Here is an 18,982-nt window from a genome sequence, read left to right on the forward strand (position 1 = left end):
AACTGTTAGCTGTTTATTTCATTCAACATAACAAGGCAGAATTCCATGAAATATGCACAATAAATATAATTCATTAAATTAATTACATAAAACCATCAGTTAGTGGGCATGTCTAAACATTGCTTTGCCCTTCAAATAATTATTATAATATCAAACAGTGAAACTTTCCCTTTTGAGTTATCAAAGTGACAAATCTTAAATACTATTAAATAAATGTGCTGTTAAACTAAAGCTCGAATTTGGTGGACTCTCCCGAGCACTCCACCCGGTAGGACAACCTCGGAGTAGTCCAGTTCTGGTCATGTTGTCATCTGAGGATCTCTGACTGATTTCCCCCGTGCTGTGCTTGTGCTCACCACCACGTGTGTGTGTCCGCTCACACTCACATGATTCAGTTTCCCGTATATGCTTCTTTCTCAGCAGAGAGAGGCGCAGTCATTCACTGGAGATCCTGGAACCCAGACGGCTGAGTCACACTTCCTTGGCCCAGGAGTTCACTCCGATAAATTTGTTGGAACTTTTTTCTGCCCCTCCTGTCTCTCTCGTTCTCTCTGTGGTACTTTCCAAAGAAGTCCAGCGCAGACATTAAGACAGGCCTTGTGCAGTTTCTTCTCCCAATGCACACCAAACATGAACATTCCAGGCAGTTTCATCGGTCGGGCAGATTGATAACAGGCACCCACTGATCCAGACAGCGACTGTCTCTGCAGAACCTGTTCACCTTATTCAGCGCAGGGTCCTTCAACAAAGATGACTGAGGATTCTGCAGGAAAAGGAACAAATCAGTCCCCATCGTCTGATTCCTGACATGCAAACACATGTTAGCAAATCCATGCAAGTATTATGAACGACCTAGGCACGAAATGTAAAACTTGGTTTGGTGAAGGCAAAATAACACCGTCCCATGAAGAACCAGCAACATGCAGCCCGTGACGGTAAGCAGATATGAGTAATGACACTTACGGTAACCAGGACACAGTGCAGGTCCATGGGCTCCCCTCCAGGTTTCACCCCTCCCAGTATTTCTGCCAGGCGCCTCATGTTGCTCACACGCAGGATGTTGATGTCGTTCTCGCAGCAGAAAGCTTGGATTAAGGTGAAATGAATCTGGAGCGCCACATCCTCTTCATCATCTGTGGCCAGTAGACACAACACCACATTGTCTGGATCCCTAAAAGCAGCAACAAGGCAGAGATGTCAGACACACGCACACGGGTCCGGTTTAGCACAGCTGGTGTCACAGTAGAAGCACTACTTACGCATTTAGAGACTTTGCTGCCTCATACACTCCAGCAGTGATGCAACCCTGAGGCAACGCAGAGCTCAGGACCTCCTCTAATGCTGTGGCCACCGATTCCATCCTGAGGGAAGAGATCATTACACATTTTTACTGAAACATCCACAGAAAACACACAAACAGACGTCTGGCATTTCACACATGCACATTGTAGTCATCCACTAACTTTGTTCACAATGCAAACGATGACGTCAGAGGACTGATACACATTTATGATTATCACACATGCACATGTGATCAGGAACAATGAACACGTAATGTGACTGCATGACAAAATGATCTGCAGCTCGTTTGTGTTAACTTCACGTGAAAAAGCATCGAATGATGCTCAGCATAAAGAGCCATAAAAATGTTACCAGCCATTATTAAAAGCAGTTGACGATCAAAGCAAAATCAGCCAGAAATATGCACAAAAAAACAAACAAAAAAAAAAAGTGGGGAAAAACAAAAACAAAACACTCATACAAACCTTTCTGAAGAATTATCTCCACTGGTTTCTTCAAAAGTCATATTGCACATCCGAGAGATTTGTTGGTGAATATCCAGAGCGGAGTGTGACTGTGTGTGTGTGAGCTTCTGGGGTTGACTGTGTGTGTGCCGGTAAATCCAACGTATTCACCAGTAAAACTCTCCGTCCACAGACCGATTAGCATAAACCGGTCCCACCGGTCACATGGACGCGGGGACGTTCCGGTGTCGGTGAGGAAACAGCGACTCGTGGCGGCAATTAGGGGGTACTGCAACTAGGAGTAAATACCTGCAACAGGGCACAGGTCAGTGTGCAATGACTGACCACAAAAGTGTTTAATGTCATCAACAGGACAAAACAGTTAAATGTTTGGAGACATCTTCCCATTCAACAGATGAAGACGCGTCTAAAGGTAGCGCCATAAAAACAGGATAGTAATGTAATTTTAATAAACTATCTACAAGACAAGGCAAAAGTCAAAATACAAAATAATCGTTAAAATTAGGATAAACATACCTTGCATAAAATATATTTAATACACCATTAAAAACATTGCAGAAAGGCTTTGCAATGCTCGAATTTATCAAAACATTTTTGTTTGCTATGATGATGGACAGGATGACAGACGAGGGTAGACAAGAATCTCCATGGACTATGATGTTTACAGATGACATTGTGATCTGTAGTGAGAGCAGGGAACAGGTGGAGGAGAAGCTAGAGAGGTGGAGGTTTGTCCTGGAAAGGGGAGGAATGAAGGTTAAGACAGAGAACATGTGTGTGAATGAGAGGGACCCAAGTGGAAGAGTGAGGTTACAGGGAGAAGAGATCAAGAAGGTGGAGGATTTTAAGTACTTAGGGTCAACAGTCCAGAGCAATGGAGAGTATGGTAAAGAGGTGAAGAAGCGTGTACAGACAGGATGGAACGAGTAGAGGAAAGTGTCAGGTGTGATGTGTGATAGAAGAGTTTCAGCTAAAATGAAAGGAAAGGTGTACAAAACTGTGGTGAGACCAGCGATGTTGTTTGGTGTAGAGACAGTGTCACTGAGGAAAAGACAGGAGACAGAGCTGGAGGTAGCAGAGATGAAGATGCTGAGGTTCTCTTTGGGAGTGACCAGGAAGGATAGGATCAGGAATGAGTACATCAGAGGGACAGCACATGTTAGAGGTTTTGGAGATAAAGTCAGAGAGGCCAGACTGAGATGGTTTGGACATGTCCAGAGGAGAGATAGTGAAGATATTGGTAGAAGGATGCTGAGTTTTGAACTGCTAGTCAGGAGACCTAAAAGAAGACCAAAGAGGAGGTTTATGGATGTAGTGAAAGAGGACATGAAGGTAGTTGGTGTGAGAGAAGAGGATGCAGAAGAAAGGGTTAGATGGAGGCAACTGATTTGCTGTGGAGACCCCTGAAGGGAAAAGCTGAAAGGAGACTAATAATAATTGTGAGCTAACTATTATCTAAATGCTAGAGCCTTGTAATTATGATCATGACTTTTTAATTATAATAAAAGTGAATTTAGACTTGTGCTGTACTGTCCGTCGTACTGCCTGTGTTGTACTACCTATTGTACTGCCTGTTGTACTGCCTGTTTACCGTGGGTCAGAGAGGACTGCAATTTCATCTGTGCTGTATGTCGTGCATATATGGTACACTTGACAATAAAGCTGACTTTGACTTTGAATGTCTAGTTAAAAAAAAAGTGTGTAGGAGATTCTGGATGTAAACGGACTGCAGAAGTGGTTTTGATCTATCCTGGAAAGAAAGATTAAAACGTACTTGTATTTGCTAACGTCACAGGAAAATGAATGAATGAATGTTTTATAATTAGAAAATAACCTGAAACGACACAGTCAAACTGCAGACGACAGTTTGCTCAGAGCGCCTCCGGTGGAAGCTAAAACAAAAAGAAAAGGAGAGAGAAAAGAAAAAAGGAGAACACCCCTGGAAGTCTTTCCCTGCTGACTTGGGACCACCTTCCCTGCGCCGCCTCTCACAGAATCTTCCCTCTGACTGACCGGAGATCAGCCCAACATAACGACCGTGACGCGCCTCCGTATCTTCCCACCGGCAACGTGGCAGCACTCAACCTAGATTTGCACTTTTTTTCTGGAGTTAAATACAAGCGGCGGATACGGCCAGTGACGTCAGAATGGAACCCAGAGGTGGATGGACGTGATTTGTTGTCTTGCAGGACTGCAGCTGTCAAACTCCTCAGGGCTGCTCCAGTGTTTACTGTCATCTGTCAGGCAGGAGAAGACATGATCTGAATGCTGTAACCGGTGAGTTTGATGTCTGTCCGTTGGATTTCTGCATTAAAGCTACTCTGTGAACTTTATCCTCCTGTTATCTGGCTGCTATCAGCTCAGACTGTGACTTTCCTGTGAAATGATGTGGCAGTTATGGATGTACTTTGACTGTGTTGAACATGAATGAGCTGTACAGACCAAAACAAAACTAGATCACAGATTTTGCTCTGAAACTCCTTCCCCTAACCTCCTCGGGTGTTGAGGTGGACTGGGCTGGTGTGAAGGGATCATCATGGATCACAGACGTCCGCCTTGGCCCAACTCTGCCCATCAGTCCTACAGAGTGAAAGACAGAGAGGACTACTACAGATGTTCTCAGCAGGACAGGGAACAGAACTACCCTCCACCGAAGCCTCGTGAAAAGGAACGGCACTGGGCTCACCCTGATGACTGCTACAGACCTTATTACACCAGTCCTCCAGCCAGACTGGACCAGTACCTTTACAACACACAGCAGTATCCTTACGGACATCCAGAACCCCACAGACCCCAGCCCAGGTGTGTACTCTCACGGGACAGTGCACGGTTGTTCTTTATCATGGTAGTAAAGAATATCAGGAAGAAGGTAATGAGTCTAGTATGTATAATAGTGTAGTGTAGGATAAACACTCATGATGGATTCACTGTAGACTGTAGAATGTTTTCAACCCATTCCACCTTCAGGATGATGGAATTCAAGCAGAAGAAAAAAATATAAGAGAGGACTGAAAAACACTGATGGATTTTTTTTTGTAGGCATGGGTATGACTACCCTCCTTATAGCCACTGGAGCTACAGAGGCAACTATAGTTGTTATGAGCAGGACTATAGAGGTCAGCATAGAAAACAAGGTACGGTCAAATAGCACGACCTTCATCATAATCATTATCATCATCATTATCAGCGTACTCTCTGTGTCAAAAATAAATAAGACTCTACTGTCCTGTTCCTCTGATCAAGACGGCAGCCAGTGGGATCCACAAGACTCCTGGAGGACGGACTGTTACCCTGACAGAGCGTACAAGCAGGAGCATTCAGGAAGTTCCAACACCGAAGAGTACAGGTGAGCTGCTAAACCCCCCATCCCTAAACCCAAAGACCAGATCATTCGCTATTAGAAGAGTGGAAAGAACTGATAAATGTAAGGGTTGCTTCTATTGCCCAGACCATATTAACATATTAAATGCATGCTACTGCTAAGAATAATTGTATCATGATAATAGTGCCAATAATTACTTTGTCACTTTTAAATCTATGCTTTGTAATTACTGTAAACAGCAGAGTGGAAGGCTATATTGATAATACCAGAGATGAGAAAGGAATAAAATAACTCAACATTTGTTATATTTCTTCATGTTGTGTGTGTGTGTGTGTGTGTGTGTGTGTGTGTGTGTGTGTGTGTGTGTGTGTGTGTGTGTGTGTGTGTGTGTGTGTGTGTGTGTGTGTGTGTGTGTGTGTGTGTGTGGCTGTGTGTGTGTGAGGGGGGTTAATAGGATTGTCCTCAAAGACTAGAGAGCATGGGACCTGTTTCAAAATGTAAAAACACTGCTGAAAAAAAAGGCATGCATTGTCCTGAGCGATCGATCGATCGATTGATCGATTTAATAGTACTCTACAACTCTATTCCTCAGGTATGACCCAGGCAGAGATGACTTCCAGTGTCAAAACATTCCCTCCAGAGACAATGAGGAAGTTTCCTCTTATCAAGGGAATCTAGAAAGTTCCAAAAACTCGGGATTATCGTCCAGCAGCTACGAGCTGAGTCAGTACATTGATGGAGCTGAGAACTGTGAGCTGCTCCTCACCTCTGATGCAGGTTGGTGTCCAGGTAGAGCTCTCCTCTCCTCTCATCTCTGTCAGTGTGGACCGTGACACCCACTCTCTTGTTCTTTCCTCCTGTCAGAGTGTGGGCCTTCGCATTTCACGGAAGCTCCTCTGAAGTATTCGATCCCTCATGCAGTCGTCAGCTTCGGGCCGGCAGGCCAGCTGATACGGGTAATTCCTGGCATGTCCACGCAAGAGAACATCAACCAGCTGGAGATTCACAGTCTGGAGGTCAGCCAGCGCCAGCCTGCGTTGATAGGATATTTTTCACCACGTGGGCATCCGTAGAGAGATGGTTTCTGTTTTTGTCCAAACAGATCATTCTTAGTGACACGAGGGAGCAGCAGGAGATGAGAACCTTCCCAGGACCTTTAACCAGGTCTGTCACCATCTCAGACCACCAGAGCTGCAGGAGGTTATGTGTTATGAGTTGATCATGATGCAAATGTGGATTATTGATTACCTCGCTAGTTGTTTGTTTTTTTTACATTTTACCAATGCTATGAGATATAAATAAGAACAAGGAATGAAAGGCTGATTAAACTACATTTCCCAGCATGAACAAGTGATGATGGTCCATTAGTATGGACATTTGGATCCAGATCTGTTCCATTAAGACATTTATTTGGAGGACTTGAACATTTATGGCATCACAGTACAGCAGCAGAGACAGGTAAAGACATGACCTGCTACCGGCCTGTAGCTGAGATCATGCAGATTCACTCATTCAAGTGGATTTTACATACTGTAGGTTAAGAAGTTGTATGGATTGTAATCCATAGTATTTCTGATAATTATTTAAGTACAGTGCAGATGAAAAAACATTCAGATGCAACGAGGTTTCCCCCCTCTGCATCAATGAGACAGGTGATGTCACTTAATTTGGCATGAGGGAGACAAGGGTAAAAGTTCTTTATTCATTTTATTTCACTTTAAAAGTATTTAGTTGTTTGTGTTCGATGTTTTTGTTTTTCCATTTTTTTTGAAGGAATGATTTGCACAAAGTGGATGCCATAGAGTTTGCCCACTGGATGGCAGATGCCTGTGTGAAAGATGGTCAACTTCATGACAGAAGCTCTGCTGCCCTCTTGTGGAATCTACTGATCCTGCTCTGCCGACAGAATGGAGTCAGTGTTCAGTGAAAGCAGAATACTTTGGGTTTAAAATACCAGGTTCTATATAATATCCTCATTTAATTTCCTTTCTTTCAGCAAATCGTGGGTTCTGACATTGCAGAGCTGCTGCTGCAGGGCTCTCATTCAAATGAAAGCTGGGAGTCGGATGCTGCCACACTCATTGACTTCAGTGAGGGCTCAGCCTCTGAAGCCTCGCCTGTGAAAGGAGATGATCTTCTCACAGGAAGCTGTGAGACCTCTGAGAAAGCCCTACAGAGCTACACTCAACTGCTGCTTGGTGGGAGAAAGAAGGTTTTCATCACATGGTTTTTTTAATTTATTTAACTAATTGGGTGATTTAAAAGATTCATTGGGAACAAATTCAGGTGCAAATAAAAGCCCTGCAGCTAAGATCTTACTTAAAGGAACATTTCTGTTCATCCCTTTTTAGTCATCAAAACATGTTCAGGTATTCAAAGCAGAACAGTTGTGCACTATCTCCCCACCACAAGGGTCACATAAGACTTCATGAAATAGATTATCAGAAAGCTTGACTAAGAAGAATTCTATCGTCTATTTTTCTGGAAATCAGCTTTGCTCTGCATCTTTGTCTTAAATGCCGTGTTTGTCTTACTGTGGTGGGATCTGACTTGTTTGTTTTCTCAAATCCTCCCATGTGTTTCCAGGAGGCCTTGGAGTCAGCGATGAGCAGCGGCCTGTGGGGTCACGCACTCTTTCTGGCCAGTAAAATGGACAGTAGGGCTTATACCACTGTGCTGAACAGGTGAGGCAAACTGAATCGCCTTTGTCACCTGACCTGACAAATCAGGAGAAAACGTTATTTCTGTAATTTCTAAAAATCAATAAAAATATCAACAAAATAGGACATAAATATTGAATTACGCTGGAGTATCAGGTCAAAGATCATTTAGTTGCTATTCCAGCTGCATGAGCCTGAAAGAGCCAATAGTTAAAGACGCCGACAGGTAATGCTAGTTACCAGTTGAATCCTGAATGCTATTGAGTGTGACTATTGTATCATTTTATCGATTACACCTGAAAGAACTGTTATTAGTTTCTATCTGATCACCTCCTCTATCCATCCTCTGTGTTCATCTATATAAAGTGAGGACTACGTGTTCCTTCAATTATTCATCACTATCACTTCATTTCACACAAATTATTAAATCCCCCTGATTCCTCCAGTAATTTGTTAACCTTTTAAACTCTGTGGTGGCCACACAGGACCGATGGGTTGTCAGCAGGAGAAATGTGCAGTGAGAGCTCTTTCTCATTGTGTTACCCAATCCATTTCTAACTTGACTATGTTGGCATCACCACCATATGTCCTCTGAATTAGAATTGATAGGAGGGGTATGCACCAAGTAGCAGCCAGGTTGGGTCAGTGTTTAAGACGGGGAATGATTCTGGCGTTTGTTGGCAGGTTTACAGGCCAACTAGTGGTCAGCGATCCCCTCCAGACCATCTTCCAGCTGCTGTCTGGGAGAACGCCCGCTGTAGCTACGGTACATGGAACCTATCCAAAAGTCAATTGTCACATGTTTACATTGTCAGCCTGTAAGAGTTTTGATGCTTTTTTTTTTTTTTTGCTCAGTGCTATGGAATTGAAAAATGGGGAGACTGGAGGCCTCATCTCGCTGTGATGCTCTCCAACGAGACCGGAGATCCCTCCGTCCAGCGGCGGGCCGTCGTCACCATGGGAGACACTCTCGGTACAGACAAGCCGACTGATAGGTGGGTTGATTCCGCTCAGGGATTTAATATGATTGTTCTGCGCTGTTCTTTGTTCAGCCTCCAAAGGCCTCCTACATGCCGCCCATGTGTGCTACCTGACCGCCGACGTTCCCTTTGGAGTGTTCACTCAGAAGGCAGAGAGGCTGGTGCTTCTTGGAAGCAACCACAGGTGAGCCGCATCCACAGCTGCCATCTTTGTAGTCCTGGGTCTGATGGAGGGGGTGCTTCTCTGTCTATAAAACAGCAAAAGAGCAAGAATTTACCTTTAGGAAACAACTTTTTGTTGTTTTATTTAACCTTTATTTCATCAAGAATTTTTGCATTGAGATGCAAAATCTCTTAGATTAGGATTAGGATTAGGATACGGCTAAAGGGATTAACATTAGAAAACGGCAGGCAAGACAACAAAACAACAACAACATAAACAGCATGATTAGAAAACACTCAAGAGTGCACCTACCTCCTCTAACTTCTTCATCATTAAAACTGGAGAATTCAAATCAATACACAATAAAAGTTTCTAATATGTCAGTAACTAAACTAAATCCATAATACTGACGAATCATTTACGCACATTGCATGAATTATATTGTAGCATATAAAAGTAAACATCAAAATGCATATACAAAAGGGAAATCTTGTTCATATATAATGAAAATATTTACAAATTTTAATAATGAATCAGGGCGGCACGGTGGCGCAGTGGGCATCTCTGTCGCCACACAGTGAGGGGGTTCCGGGTTCGAATCCAGCTGTGTGCGGGGGTTTGCATGTTCTCCTTGTGTGTAGTGTAACAATGCCAGAGATTAGAATACACAATTTCATCAATGTGTGATTTATTTTTAAATATGTTATCACATCTCAATAAACCCGATCAGCTCTTCTTCATCCTTGTCTCATCCCACCACAAATTGTCATAGACATTTGATGGCATTTCAAAAAATATTACTACACAAAAAGACCAACAAACATTTGATGACGTAACCTCTGAGGAACATGTAAAGACAAAAAACAGTGAAGCAACAGTTTGGTAACAGGATATGTTTGTTCAGTGTTTAAATAATTTAGTTGTATAATTTCTAAATGAGGCAGCAGAGAGTATAAATAAACTAGCATCACCTTTTCGTTGTACTAAATAAAGGAATACTTGTTGCTATAATAGAAAACAAACTGGTTTTTGTTGGTTCTTATTTTATTTCCGGTACTTTTGGCTGTTGAGTTTGGTGAGAAGATCTTGCTGACGTTCTATCTGGTGCTTCCTCTCCTCTTCTTCAGGCGACCCTTCGGGTGTTTTGCCACAAACTCTGCCATCCAGTGCACCGAGTTGTACGAGTACTGCCAGACACTGGGGGGCAAGTCCTTCTCGGTGGCATCTTTTCAGGTAGCTCCATTAGCAGCAGATGTCCCACCAGTTGTCCACCACCAGTTTTAGAAGAAGCACAATGCAGCAGCTACATGAGTCATGTGACGATGTTGCCGCGGTGTGTTCAGGTGTATAAACTCCTGTACGCCAGTCGCCTGCTAGACTGTGGGCTCTCGTCTCAGGCCTTCCATTACTGTGAGGTGTTGGGACAGACCATCCTCAGACAGGGGGAGCCTCTGTTGGAGCTGACTGGAGAAGTGATCAAGGTCTCACTGACACACACCTCCTCTACGTATTACACCCCACACACCTGTCTATTGTGATTGTGCCGCATGTGACTGTCTTTACTTCTCTGCAGCTGTCAGACAGGCTGAGACACACCGAGGGTCAGTTCAATGCAGCAGGGGTCAGTGGGGCCATGCAGGAACCTGATTGGCTGAAACAGCTTCGTGTGCGGTACCATGGTTTACAGGTGAGCGCTCTGGGCCGGTTGATGTATCTATCGATGTTTCCTCCTGGTTTTGGTGATCTCTCCTGTAGCAGATTTTCAGTGGAACTTTTATGTTATTTGCTTTGCCACTATTATTCCTGATAGTTTTGTTCATCTTATCGTATAACTAAAGTGTAAATGTGTTACTTTTGTTTTTCAGGCGGGTTATGAGTGCAGAGAAACACATCAACCACTACCTGAGGAGAGCATGTTGGTCCAGGAGGACAGACAAGTGTGTTTTGGTAACGTCTAATCGTCTCATGAGTTCAGGGGAATGAACTTCTTCTTTTTGTAGTTCTGATGATAAATTCTTTAAAATGTTGTTGTTACGTAGAGGCTGTCTGGAAATGGATAATTAGATCTTGTTGTTATTTTTGATTTCCCCACAGAATCAGATGTGGACGCCCAGAGTCCAGAGCCTGAGCTCCTTTATTACAGACGAGCTGAGAATAAAGAAAACCTCTTGGAGTATATCCCTGAAGGAAATGCAGAGGAGTCGATAGCGTTGTCTTGGGACTCAGGAGTCCCTCAGCACTGGTAGAAAACATTCAACAACATTCTTCACTCAGCTCATCCCTCAGCGGTCTCCTGTCCCATTGGGTCCTGTGGTCACTGCTGTCTCTCTGCTGCTCTGTTTAGGCTACATGCTGCTAACACACTGCCAGGAACACTGGCTAATACTCCCCCAGCACCCTCATTGGCTGCGAGTCAAGACTTCAGTTATCATAACACAGATAGCGCTGAAGTCAGACAAGCCTCACCACATTGTCCAGGGAGTGATGTGTCATCAGCAGCTGAGGGTGAGAGACCCCCATGTTGGACAGCAGTCATTCCTTTCTCTGTTCAGTTATTTACTATGGCCTGTGGGGGTGTGACATTTTGATTTTATTGCTTCTGCAGGGGCTGGGTCATCCTCTGGTACCACCACAGTGAGTACAGTAATGCAAATCACATTCTGTTCTGACTCCAAGACTCCTGGCTGTCTGTGTAGATTCTCAGTTACCAGGTCATGGTTATTCAAAGCTGTTGGAACTCAATCCACTGGATTTTAAGATATTTTCTTGAAGATGTTTCACCTCTCATCCAAGAGGCTTCTTCAGTTCTAGTTGTGGTTGTTCTTGTCCCAGCTTATTAAACCTGTGATGTGTGGTCAGTCTAACAACCACTGACTGGCTCCTCAACAATGGTTGATGAGGGTGCCAGGGGGTGTCAAAGGAGGGTTGTTGAAATGCGAGTTTCACCAAGCCTTTGTTTGCTAATAATAGCATGAGACACTTCACCTTGGCTAATCAGCTGAGTTGTTGTATATAGGTGAAAATGTCGCAGACCACCCCTCCCCTTGTTCAGAGATGGCTTCTTTCACTCCTCTCTCAAACCATTTGTTCTCTCTGTCCAAAATCTGTACATTGGTGTCCTTAGGCAGACTGCTGAGTCCCCCCGTCCTGATGAGTTGGCTCTTCTCTGTTGATCCATGCGCTTGTGGAGCAGTTGTTTAGGTTCCCCTGTGTAGATATCTGAGCATCCAGAAATGCAATGAAAACGTGGCAGGAAGCCCATTCATTTGGACGCCGTCAGTGAACCAGTAGACTTGGTGATGAAGTAGCGGCAGCACTGTAGATGGAATGAGGTTCCATTATCTGTTTCATGCAGAGCACCAAAGAGGGATGGTTCAGTCGTTGGTTCAAATCCAAACCCAACAACTTTACCAAAGAGATTCCAGAGCAGGGACGTCCTCCTCCGACAGTAAGTCAGCTTAACGTACCTCACACTGTTGTTGTTGTTTTTTACGTTTTCCCTTTGGTGATGTAAGGTTGCTGTTTTCCCAGGAATTACCCCCCACTAAAGCCGTCTGCCCTCCTCCTCCTCCTCCACCTGCCATCACCTCTCCTGGCCCATTTCCTTCCCAGCCACCCTCTGTGGGGATTAATCCCTTTTCAAGGAAAGCAGGTGAATACTTCAGACCATGTTTACTACGCCTGTGTCTAAAATCATTATGTTGGGTTTCTGAGCTGCTCCCCTCCAGAGGACCTGTGTCCCCTCTGTGTTGCTGCACACAGCTACTGACCACATGTACATTCTCATATTTTGGCTGAAGCAAATGATGTGAAGCTTATGTTTTTTTTAATATTGAAATTTAAAACATTGGCAATGGTGGGTGCTGACATTAAATTATTCAGAAAAACCATCTATAAATATCCCTGCCCTCATCGTAGGTCAGCAGCTGGGGTAGACGCTACAAGCACGTTTCACAGGTAAGTTACATGAATATTTCTGTATCATGTTTACATTTTTAATGAATTCATATTCATTCCTAATATGCTCTTTTTAGGATGTGTTAAAACCAAAGTGGGGACATCTACTACCAACATCACCTTTATGTGTAATGAGATTTTCACCTGAGCTTGGATGAGCACCAGTCAGATATATATTCCTCCCCACAGCCCGTTTCTTTTTTAAGGATCCCCATCATGTTGCGTATTGGATACAGATATACTCTGGATGCTCTGGCATTCAAGAGGCTGTGACTGAAACAGCTGAGGTGTGCTTCCTGAAACCTGACAGCAGGCAACTCACCAGTGGACGCAGGACATATTTGGGGAAAGGGATATCTTAATTGACCCCGATAACCATTTATGTATGAGGGAACTGAGACGGAACTTTAGTAGCAGGGCGGAAAGGTGTGGAACTGCAACTCACCTCAGATCAACCTGAATACGGTATGGCATCCGATATTCAGGCTCAGGTCAGATTAACTATGATGTATGAATGGGAACAGGAATATAGGCACAGTTAAATTGTAACAAGCTCATTTCTGAAACAATATGATTAAAATGCTCGCTGTCTGCTGTTCGTTAAAACTTTGAAAATAGTTATCAATTTTTAAAATTATGATGCTTCATTTTCATTGGATTCTGGCCTCTGAATATGTCTCTGACACATGTGCTCTGGTTTATCATATGTACAGGACTTTTTATTAGATTCCTTGTATGGCTGACTTTGCTGCATACAAGGATTAGAGGCACTTTAGAGGAGGTCAAAGGTCATGGATCATGGAAACAGTCAAACGCTGGAGCCTTAAACGTGAATGAGAGTCACGCTCAAATGTAATCCAACACTGTGCTAATTTATTTAGCCTTACTGATGCTGGTTTTGAGTTGAGTTGGCTTTAATTCTAGAAAGAACTAATTCAGGACCAGAAAAATTGGACAACTGTGTTGTGGTGCTTATGTGCTGCCAAGACGGATGGGACCACATGGGAGTGGTAGTGGGAGTCTTCCTGTAGGGGGGGGGGGCTCTGGCAGACATACAGATACACTGCCTGCACCCCCGTCCAAACTGTATATGTGCTAATGGTATTCCAAGGAAGGGCTTTATTAATAGTTCTGTGATGACAAAACCAGTGTAGGCTGCTCAAAATGTATGTAAAAGTGGACAGGGTGTCGATTGGACTTGAGATGTATTTTAATCGTGTGGTTTTTTTTTGTTTTTTGTACGTTGTCAATACTTATTTGTTCCTCTGTAATCGCACACAAAATGTAATAATTGCTATTTAATGATATCTTTGGACCAGAAATAGCTGGGATTCCAAATGGGGTCTCTCATTTTGACGGAGTGACAACATGGCAGGTGTCGTCTTCTTTTACCATTAGTCTGCAGTTGCCAAGTGTGAGTGGAACGCTTGGAATGAAGCGCATTCGCACAACCAGGATTATCACAAACCACTGCTTACTGCCTGCCAGTAACATATCAGAGCATAAACACATTCAGGACAGCAGCTTCAAACGGCCCGTCCGGCTTTTGGCTGATCTAAACCTTCTTATCAAGTGATTATCCTAATTTATTCAAAGTTTGTTGCTGCATAAAGTTGACATGTCTCTATCATGATTCATCAGGTTGAACATTATTATTAGGATGAAAATAAAAACAACAACCCAAAAGCTCTAATGGTGTTTTGTTTTTTTCTGTTAAAAGTATTTTATTGAGCTTCATCCCAAACAGCTCTATAATTCTGTTTGAGCTCCAACACAATATGTTCATGCTCGTGGGTGGAAACGTTGTTAAAAAGAATCGTGTCTGCTGCTGTTCAGGAAAAAAAAATACATTGGAGTACATGTGTGCATTCAGAGAAATAGTATTCTGTATACCAGTAAATACTGTTTGTGTACTCTATTAAGAGATTATCACCTGAACTAATTACACAGCAGCAGCTGCTGCAGTAACTCATCTGTGCAGCCTCTTGGCTTCCTTCCACAGTAATAACAGCTTCCCTAAAGAAGGCAATACAAACTGGTCAGCAAAATATTGTGAAATAAATTATATTCAAAATCAAAATGATCAGATCATCCAGCATGGAAACTACCATTCAGTCAAATAAACCACAACACAGTCTCGGCCATATTAGTGCATGTTTTTATTGAAACCTGTGCATGGAATAGCAACACATCTAAAGTCCCTGAAATACACAATAAAAAGCATCTGCACCTGAGAATGAACAAGTTATTAGTGATACTTGTATGTGTGTGACAAGCAGGTTAAAACATTAAGCTGTCCTTCACCTCACAAGACAATAAAATCCAGAACACTGGTCATCACAGCTGTGTGATGTCATTAATTTTGAAGTTGGATATTTAAATTATTCTGCATCTATAAATATCAGGATGATGAAGTAATGAGGCTTCTGTTCATTAATCAACGCTATCCATACTAGAATTGAGTCGTCACTTCCCACCAGTGATGTGGTAGCACATCAGGGGTGGCTGTTCATCATGATTAACTGCCTACATGTTCTTATCAAAGAGGTGATGTCCATACTGTTTAAACCAATGTTGTGTGCTCTTAAATATTACACCACTGAACTGTCAGCTCCAGGGCTGAAGTTGTGCTGGCTTCATCCCAAACATTCTCATGACAACACAGTGCCAAAGGGAAAGAGGGTGTGTTTAAATCCATCCATCGTTCCATTTTCTACTGCTTAATCCGCTGACGCAGGTCACGGGGACCTGGAGCCTACCCCAGTTGGCTTAGGGCGTGAGGCAGGGGAAACTCCGGGTGCAACGCCAGTGCGCCGCAGAGCCACACAGACACAGACAACCACGCATGCACACACTCACGCCTACGGTCAATTTCATTACGAGCTTAGAGTAATGAAATTACGATGATACTACCTTGAGATACAAGTTTAACACGCTCCATGAGTTAATTTCCCCATTCCCCAACATTTCCCCATTTAAAATAAATAAAATAATTTTAATCACCTAATATGTGTGCGTAATTAATTGTAGATAAGTTACATAAACAATGTTAAAGTATGAAAAAAAGGCAAAAATCTCAAGAACACACAAGATACGTCTTCACTCTACAAACGAGAATCAGATCTGGTCTCAGCTGATGTCGTGTCCATCCACCAACTTGTGGTGTCCTGAGCACGGCTCGTATCCCAGATTTCACTCATGTGCCAAACTAAAATATAGAGAGAGACAGCTTGTATCTGAAATAACTCGTTCGTTGAGCATCTAGTATCTTGAAGGACTACTGTACCTCTACAAAACCTTTCAGCTGAACCATTCAGAAAGTGCCCAGTTTCCTGTTGACAAATACCCGGTTGGTACATGCTCTGCAGAGGTAAAACATACAGCTAAGTTTTTATATAAAGTTACAGTGGTGCTCCTTGTAGCTAACTAGCTGTGGTGGATGTTTGCAGCAAATGTGCACAACCGTAATCAGACATCCTTGTCTCTGTGGTTCAGCATGTGCTGTGAAAGCTTTGCAGCACACTGGAAAGATTTGCCACAGTCCATACAGACAAAGATTCTTCCAGCACAGGCTTGCTCCTGGTGGAGCTTCAAGGTGGCTACGTGGCTGAACCTCTTGCTGCAGCCTGAGCAGCTGTGGGGTTTCTCTTTACTGTGGACGTACTGGTGACGGACGAGGCGGGAAGCCATGGCGAAGGCCACGCCGCATTCTTTACACTTATGGGGCCGCAGCCCACTGTGAATGGCCTCGTGTTCAATCAAGTTGGAGGACTTGGTGAAGCACTTGGAGCAAACCGAACAGGTGAACGGACGCACCCCTGCGTGGATCTTCTTGTGCTCTGCCATTCGACTGGCCAGAGCAAAAGCCTTCCCACAGTCAGAGCAAGAGAAAGGTCTTTCTCCAAAATGCTTCCGCTCGTGGCGCTTCAGGGAGAGGGGCTTGTTGAAGGTCTTGCCACAGTGCGTGCATGGGAAAGGCTTGTTATTGGTATGCATGTTTCGCTCATGCTTTCGCAGGTCAGAGGAACGAATGAAATCCTTGCCGCAAGTGTTGCAGATGTAAGGCTTTTCACCTGTGTGAGTGCGGATATGCTTACGGTAATCTGAGGACCAGATATAGGTCTTGACACAGAAAGGGCACTGATATGGCCTTTCTCCTGTGTGGAGACGCTTGTGCTGCTGCAGCGTTCCCTGATGGGAGTAAGCCTTTCCACATATGTCACACACATGTGGCTTGAGGCCAGTGTGTGTTTGTAAATGACTCTGTAGGTTACATAATTTCTTAAAAGCCCAGTGGCAGTGGGAACACTTGAAGGGACGCTGCTCACTGTCAGGTCCACTGCGCTTCTTCATTGCAGCCAAAAGTTGAGGGATCTTGATGTCGTCGTGTTTTTTTGATGTTTGATTTATGAGCAGGATATTTCCAATCTTCTTTTTGGTTTTAGTTCCACGGACACCTGGACAATCCTCTTCTGCATTCCGCTCTTTGTGCTTTGGTGTTTTCTGTTTGGCTGAGGCATTTTTTTGTGTCTTATGGTATTTAGAGAAGTTCCTTTCCTCCTTCTGCAATAGCACTTCATTAGATCCACGTGTTATTTCACTGTTGGCGCATGGTGACAATTCTTCACTTCCAGGATCTTGATCACTGAGTCCAGTGTGATCTCCTGGTGAAAACTCAGCAAACTCCTCCACACGAGACCTGTTCTGTGGTTGGGGATTCAAATAAAGGATTCCTTTCTGGCCTATACTGCCAAAAGAAGGGGCAGGCTTCATATAGGGAGTGTTCATTAGGACGTGTCCCGATGGGAGAGGGGGATGTCTCATTTCATCTCTCCTTTGACTTTCTGTTTCACCAGATGTTAAATCTTCCATGTTCTCTTGAGCAAAGAGACATGAACTCATCTGCCTGAGTTTAAACTGTTCAGGGAATTCCTAACATTCTTCCTAAGGATACCTGAAGATGCAAGAAACAGAATACATTATCAGCACCCTCATTATCATCCTTAGTATCAAGTTCTTTGTGAAAATAAATAAAGCATGTTTGGATGTTTTTCTTCAAAGAATCATTCAGACATGCAGCCATGACAGCACTGACATATGTTCCCCCTGAGGTTCAATCAATGAATTCAAGCTGAACAAATTGAAATCCTCTACGGAGCTACTCACCCTGTCGTCTTCTTCCAAGCAGGTGGAGTGCAGGAGAATCAGCAGATATGCTAACTCTGGGTCCAGTATAACTCTATGGGGGACGTCCTTTGGTGTTAACAGCAGAGTTTGGCAACAGCTGTCTGTGTCAGCAGCATCTATCCTGCTAGTCAGCACAGCTATGATATCCTGACAGCCTGGCTCAGCTTTCTGGTCTCTGACTTATAGCTCACCACCCATTTGTACATAGCACAGAGACTGAGAACTTCACATTTCTCTTGTCTAAAGACAGAATGTAATTAAAGTTAGTCTGTACATATTACTGTTTCCAATATGATAACTTATGTTATTTAAAACAGTGTTTATTCTGCAGGTAAAAATGCCCACATCTGTCTTTTTGGCTCCATTAGGATTTATGTGGGGTTTTTTTCAACTCACATGGAGCCTGATGTTTCTGAATCAGAGTCCATAAACTTTCATATGTGGTCGTAAATCTGATTTCTGTTGATTAGGCAGTGTGAAGAGTGAGAACTGAATTCATTTGATTGTTCTTTCATTGACCAGGCTCTGTTACAACTGTTATGGATTAAAAATCAGCAATTACGGAGACAAGCCAAGCTGGAAGATCACAGATGAAGACAGATAGAAATTTAATACGACAATGTGAAAATAGCTATTTTTTCCTTCTTGCCCTAAGCCTCAAATAGGTGCTAGAGTGTGAATATGCTACAGGTACCTCGAACGAGTAAAAGAAATATCTAATTTTATTTAAGGCCAATGATATCTGCCAATGTTTATGAGCCTGCCTGCAGTAAAAGTGTCACATGCTCAAATTTGAGAAAAGAATTGTGTCACTTTCAATTACAGTGTGGATGTATTCTTACAACAGGTGTCAAGTGAATTTATTATATTCTTGAGTTTTCTAAAGCCTGAATTACTAAACCATTCACAAAGAAACAGTTTAAGTAAAACATGTTCAAGGTTTTGAA

General features: G+C 43.3%; 3 protein-coding genes across 6 annotated transcripts; 1 reads left to right on the forward strand and 2 right to left on the reverse strand.

Annotated features, from left to right (window-relative positions):
* gadd45ab (growth arrest and DNA-damage-inducible, alpha, b) lies at positions 1–1,926 on the reverse strand. Its single transcript, XM_068319271.1, has 4 exons — positions 1,767–1,926; positions 1,260–1,361; positions 964–1,171; positions 1–763 (listed from the first exon to the last, which is right to left on the reverse strand). The coding sequence occupies exons 1-4, from the start codon at positions 1,814–1,816 to the stop codon at positions 650–652; spliced, it is 474 nt and encodes a 157-aa protein (XP_068175372.1). The 5' UTR covers positions 1,817–1,926; the 3' UTR covers positions 1–649.
* A 1,836-nt stretch (positions 1,927–3,762) lies between these two features.
* On the forward strand, positions 3,763–14,529 carry sec16b (SEC16 homolog B, endoplasmic reticulum export factor). 4 transcript variants are annotated; one of them, XM_068320254.1, is made up of 24 exons: positions 3,768–4,043; positions 4,274–4,568; positions 4,806–4,900; positions 5,010–5,112; positions 5,681–5,865; positions 5,953–6,104; positions 6,191–6,252; positions 6,862–7,000; positions 7,085–7,300; positions 7,675–7,772; positions 8,433–8,514; positions 8,604–8,721; positions 8,801–8,912; positions 10,019–10,124; positions 10,235–10,372; positions 10,465–10,578; positions 10,757–10,838; positions 10,986–11,133; positions 11,236–11,396; positions 11,497–11,525; positions 12,247–12,339; positions 12,423–12,543; positions 12,810–12,848; positions 12,926–14,529. In XM_068320254.1, exons 2-23 carry the CDS (start codon positions 4,303–4,305, stop codon positions 12,824–12,826), a joined length of 2,637 nt encoding a protein of 878 aa, XP_068176355.1. In that variant the 5' UTR covers positions 3,768–4,043; positions 4,274–4,302; the 3' UTR covers positions 12,827–12,848; positions 12,926–14,529. The 4 variants fall into 4 exon arrangements, with proteins under 4 accessions (XP_068176359.1, XP_068176356.1, XP_068176355.1 ...); XM_068320256.1 differs by lacking the exons at positions 3,768–4,043; positions 4,806–4,900 and having other exon boundaries at positions 4,311–4,568; XM_068320255.1 differs by lacking the exons at positions 12,247–12,339; positions 12,423–12,543; positions 12,810–12,848; positions 12,926–14,529 and adding an exon at positions 12,016–12,240 and having other exon boundaries at positions 3,765–4,568.
* A 1,787-nt stretch (positions 14,530–16,316) lies between these two features.
* znf648 (zinc finger protein 648) lies at positions 16,317–17,720 on the reverse strand. Its single transcript, XM_068319302.1, has one exon. It carries the CDS (start codon positions 17,718–17,720, stop codon positions 16,317–16,319), a length of 1,404 nt encoding a protein of 467 aa, XP_068175403.1.
* Between the last annotated feature and the right edge of the window lie 1,262 nt (positions 17,721–18,982).

This window comes from Antennarius striatus, chromosome 7 (genome assembly GCF_040054535.1).
Source record: "Antennarius striatus isolate MH-2024 chromosome 7, ASM4005453v1, whole genome shotgun sequence".
Lineage (NCBI taxonomy): Eukaryota > Metazoa > Chordata > Actinopteri > Lophiiformes > Antennariidae > Antennarius > Antennarius striatus.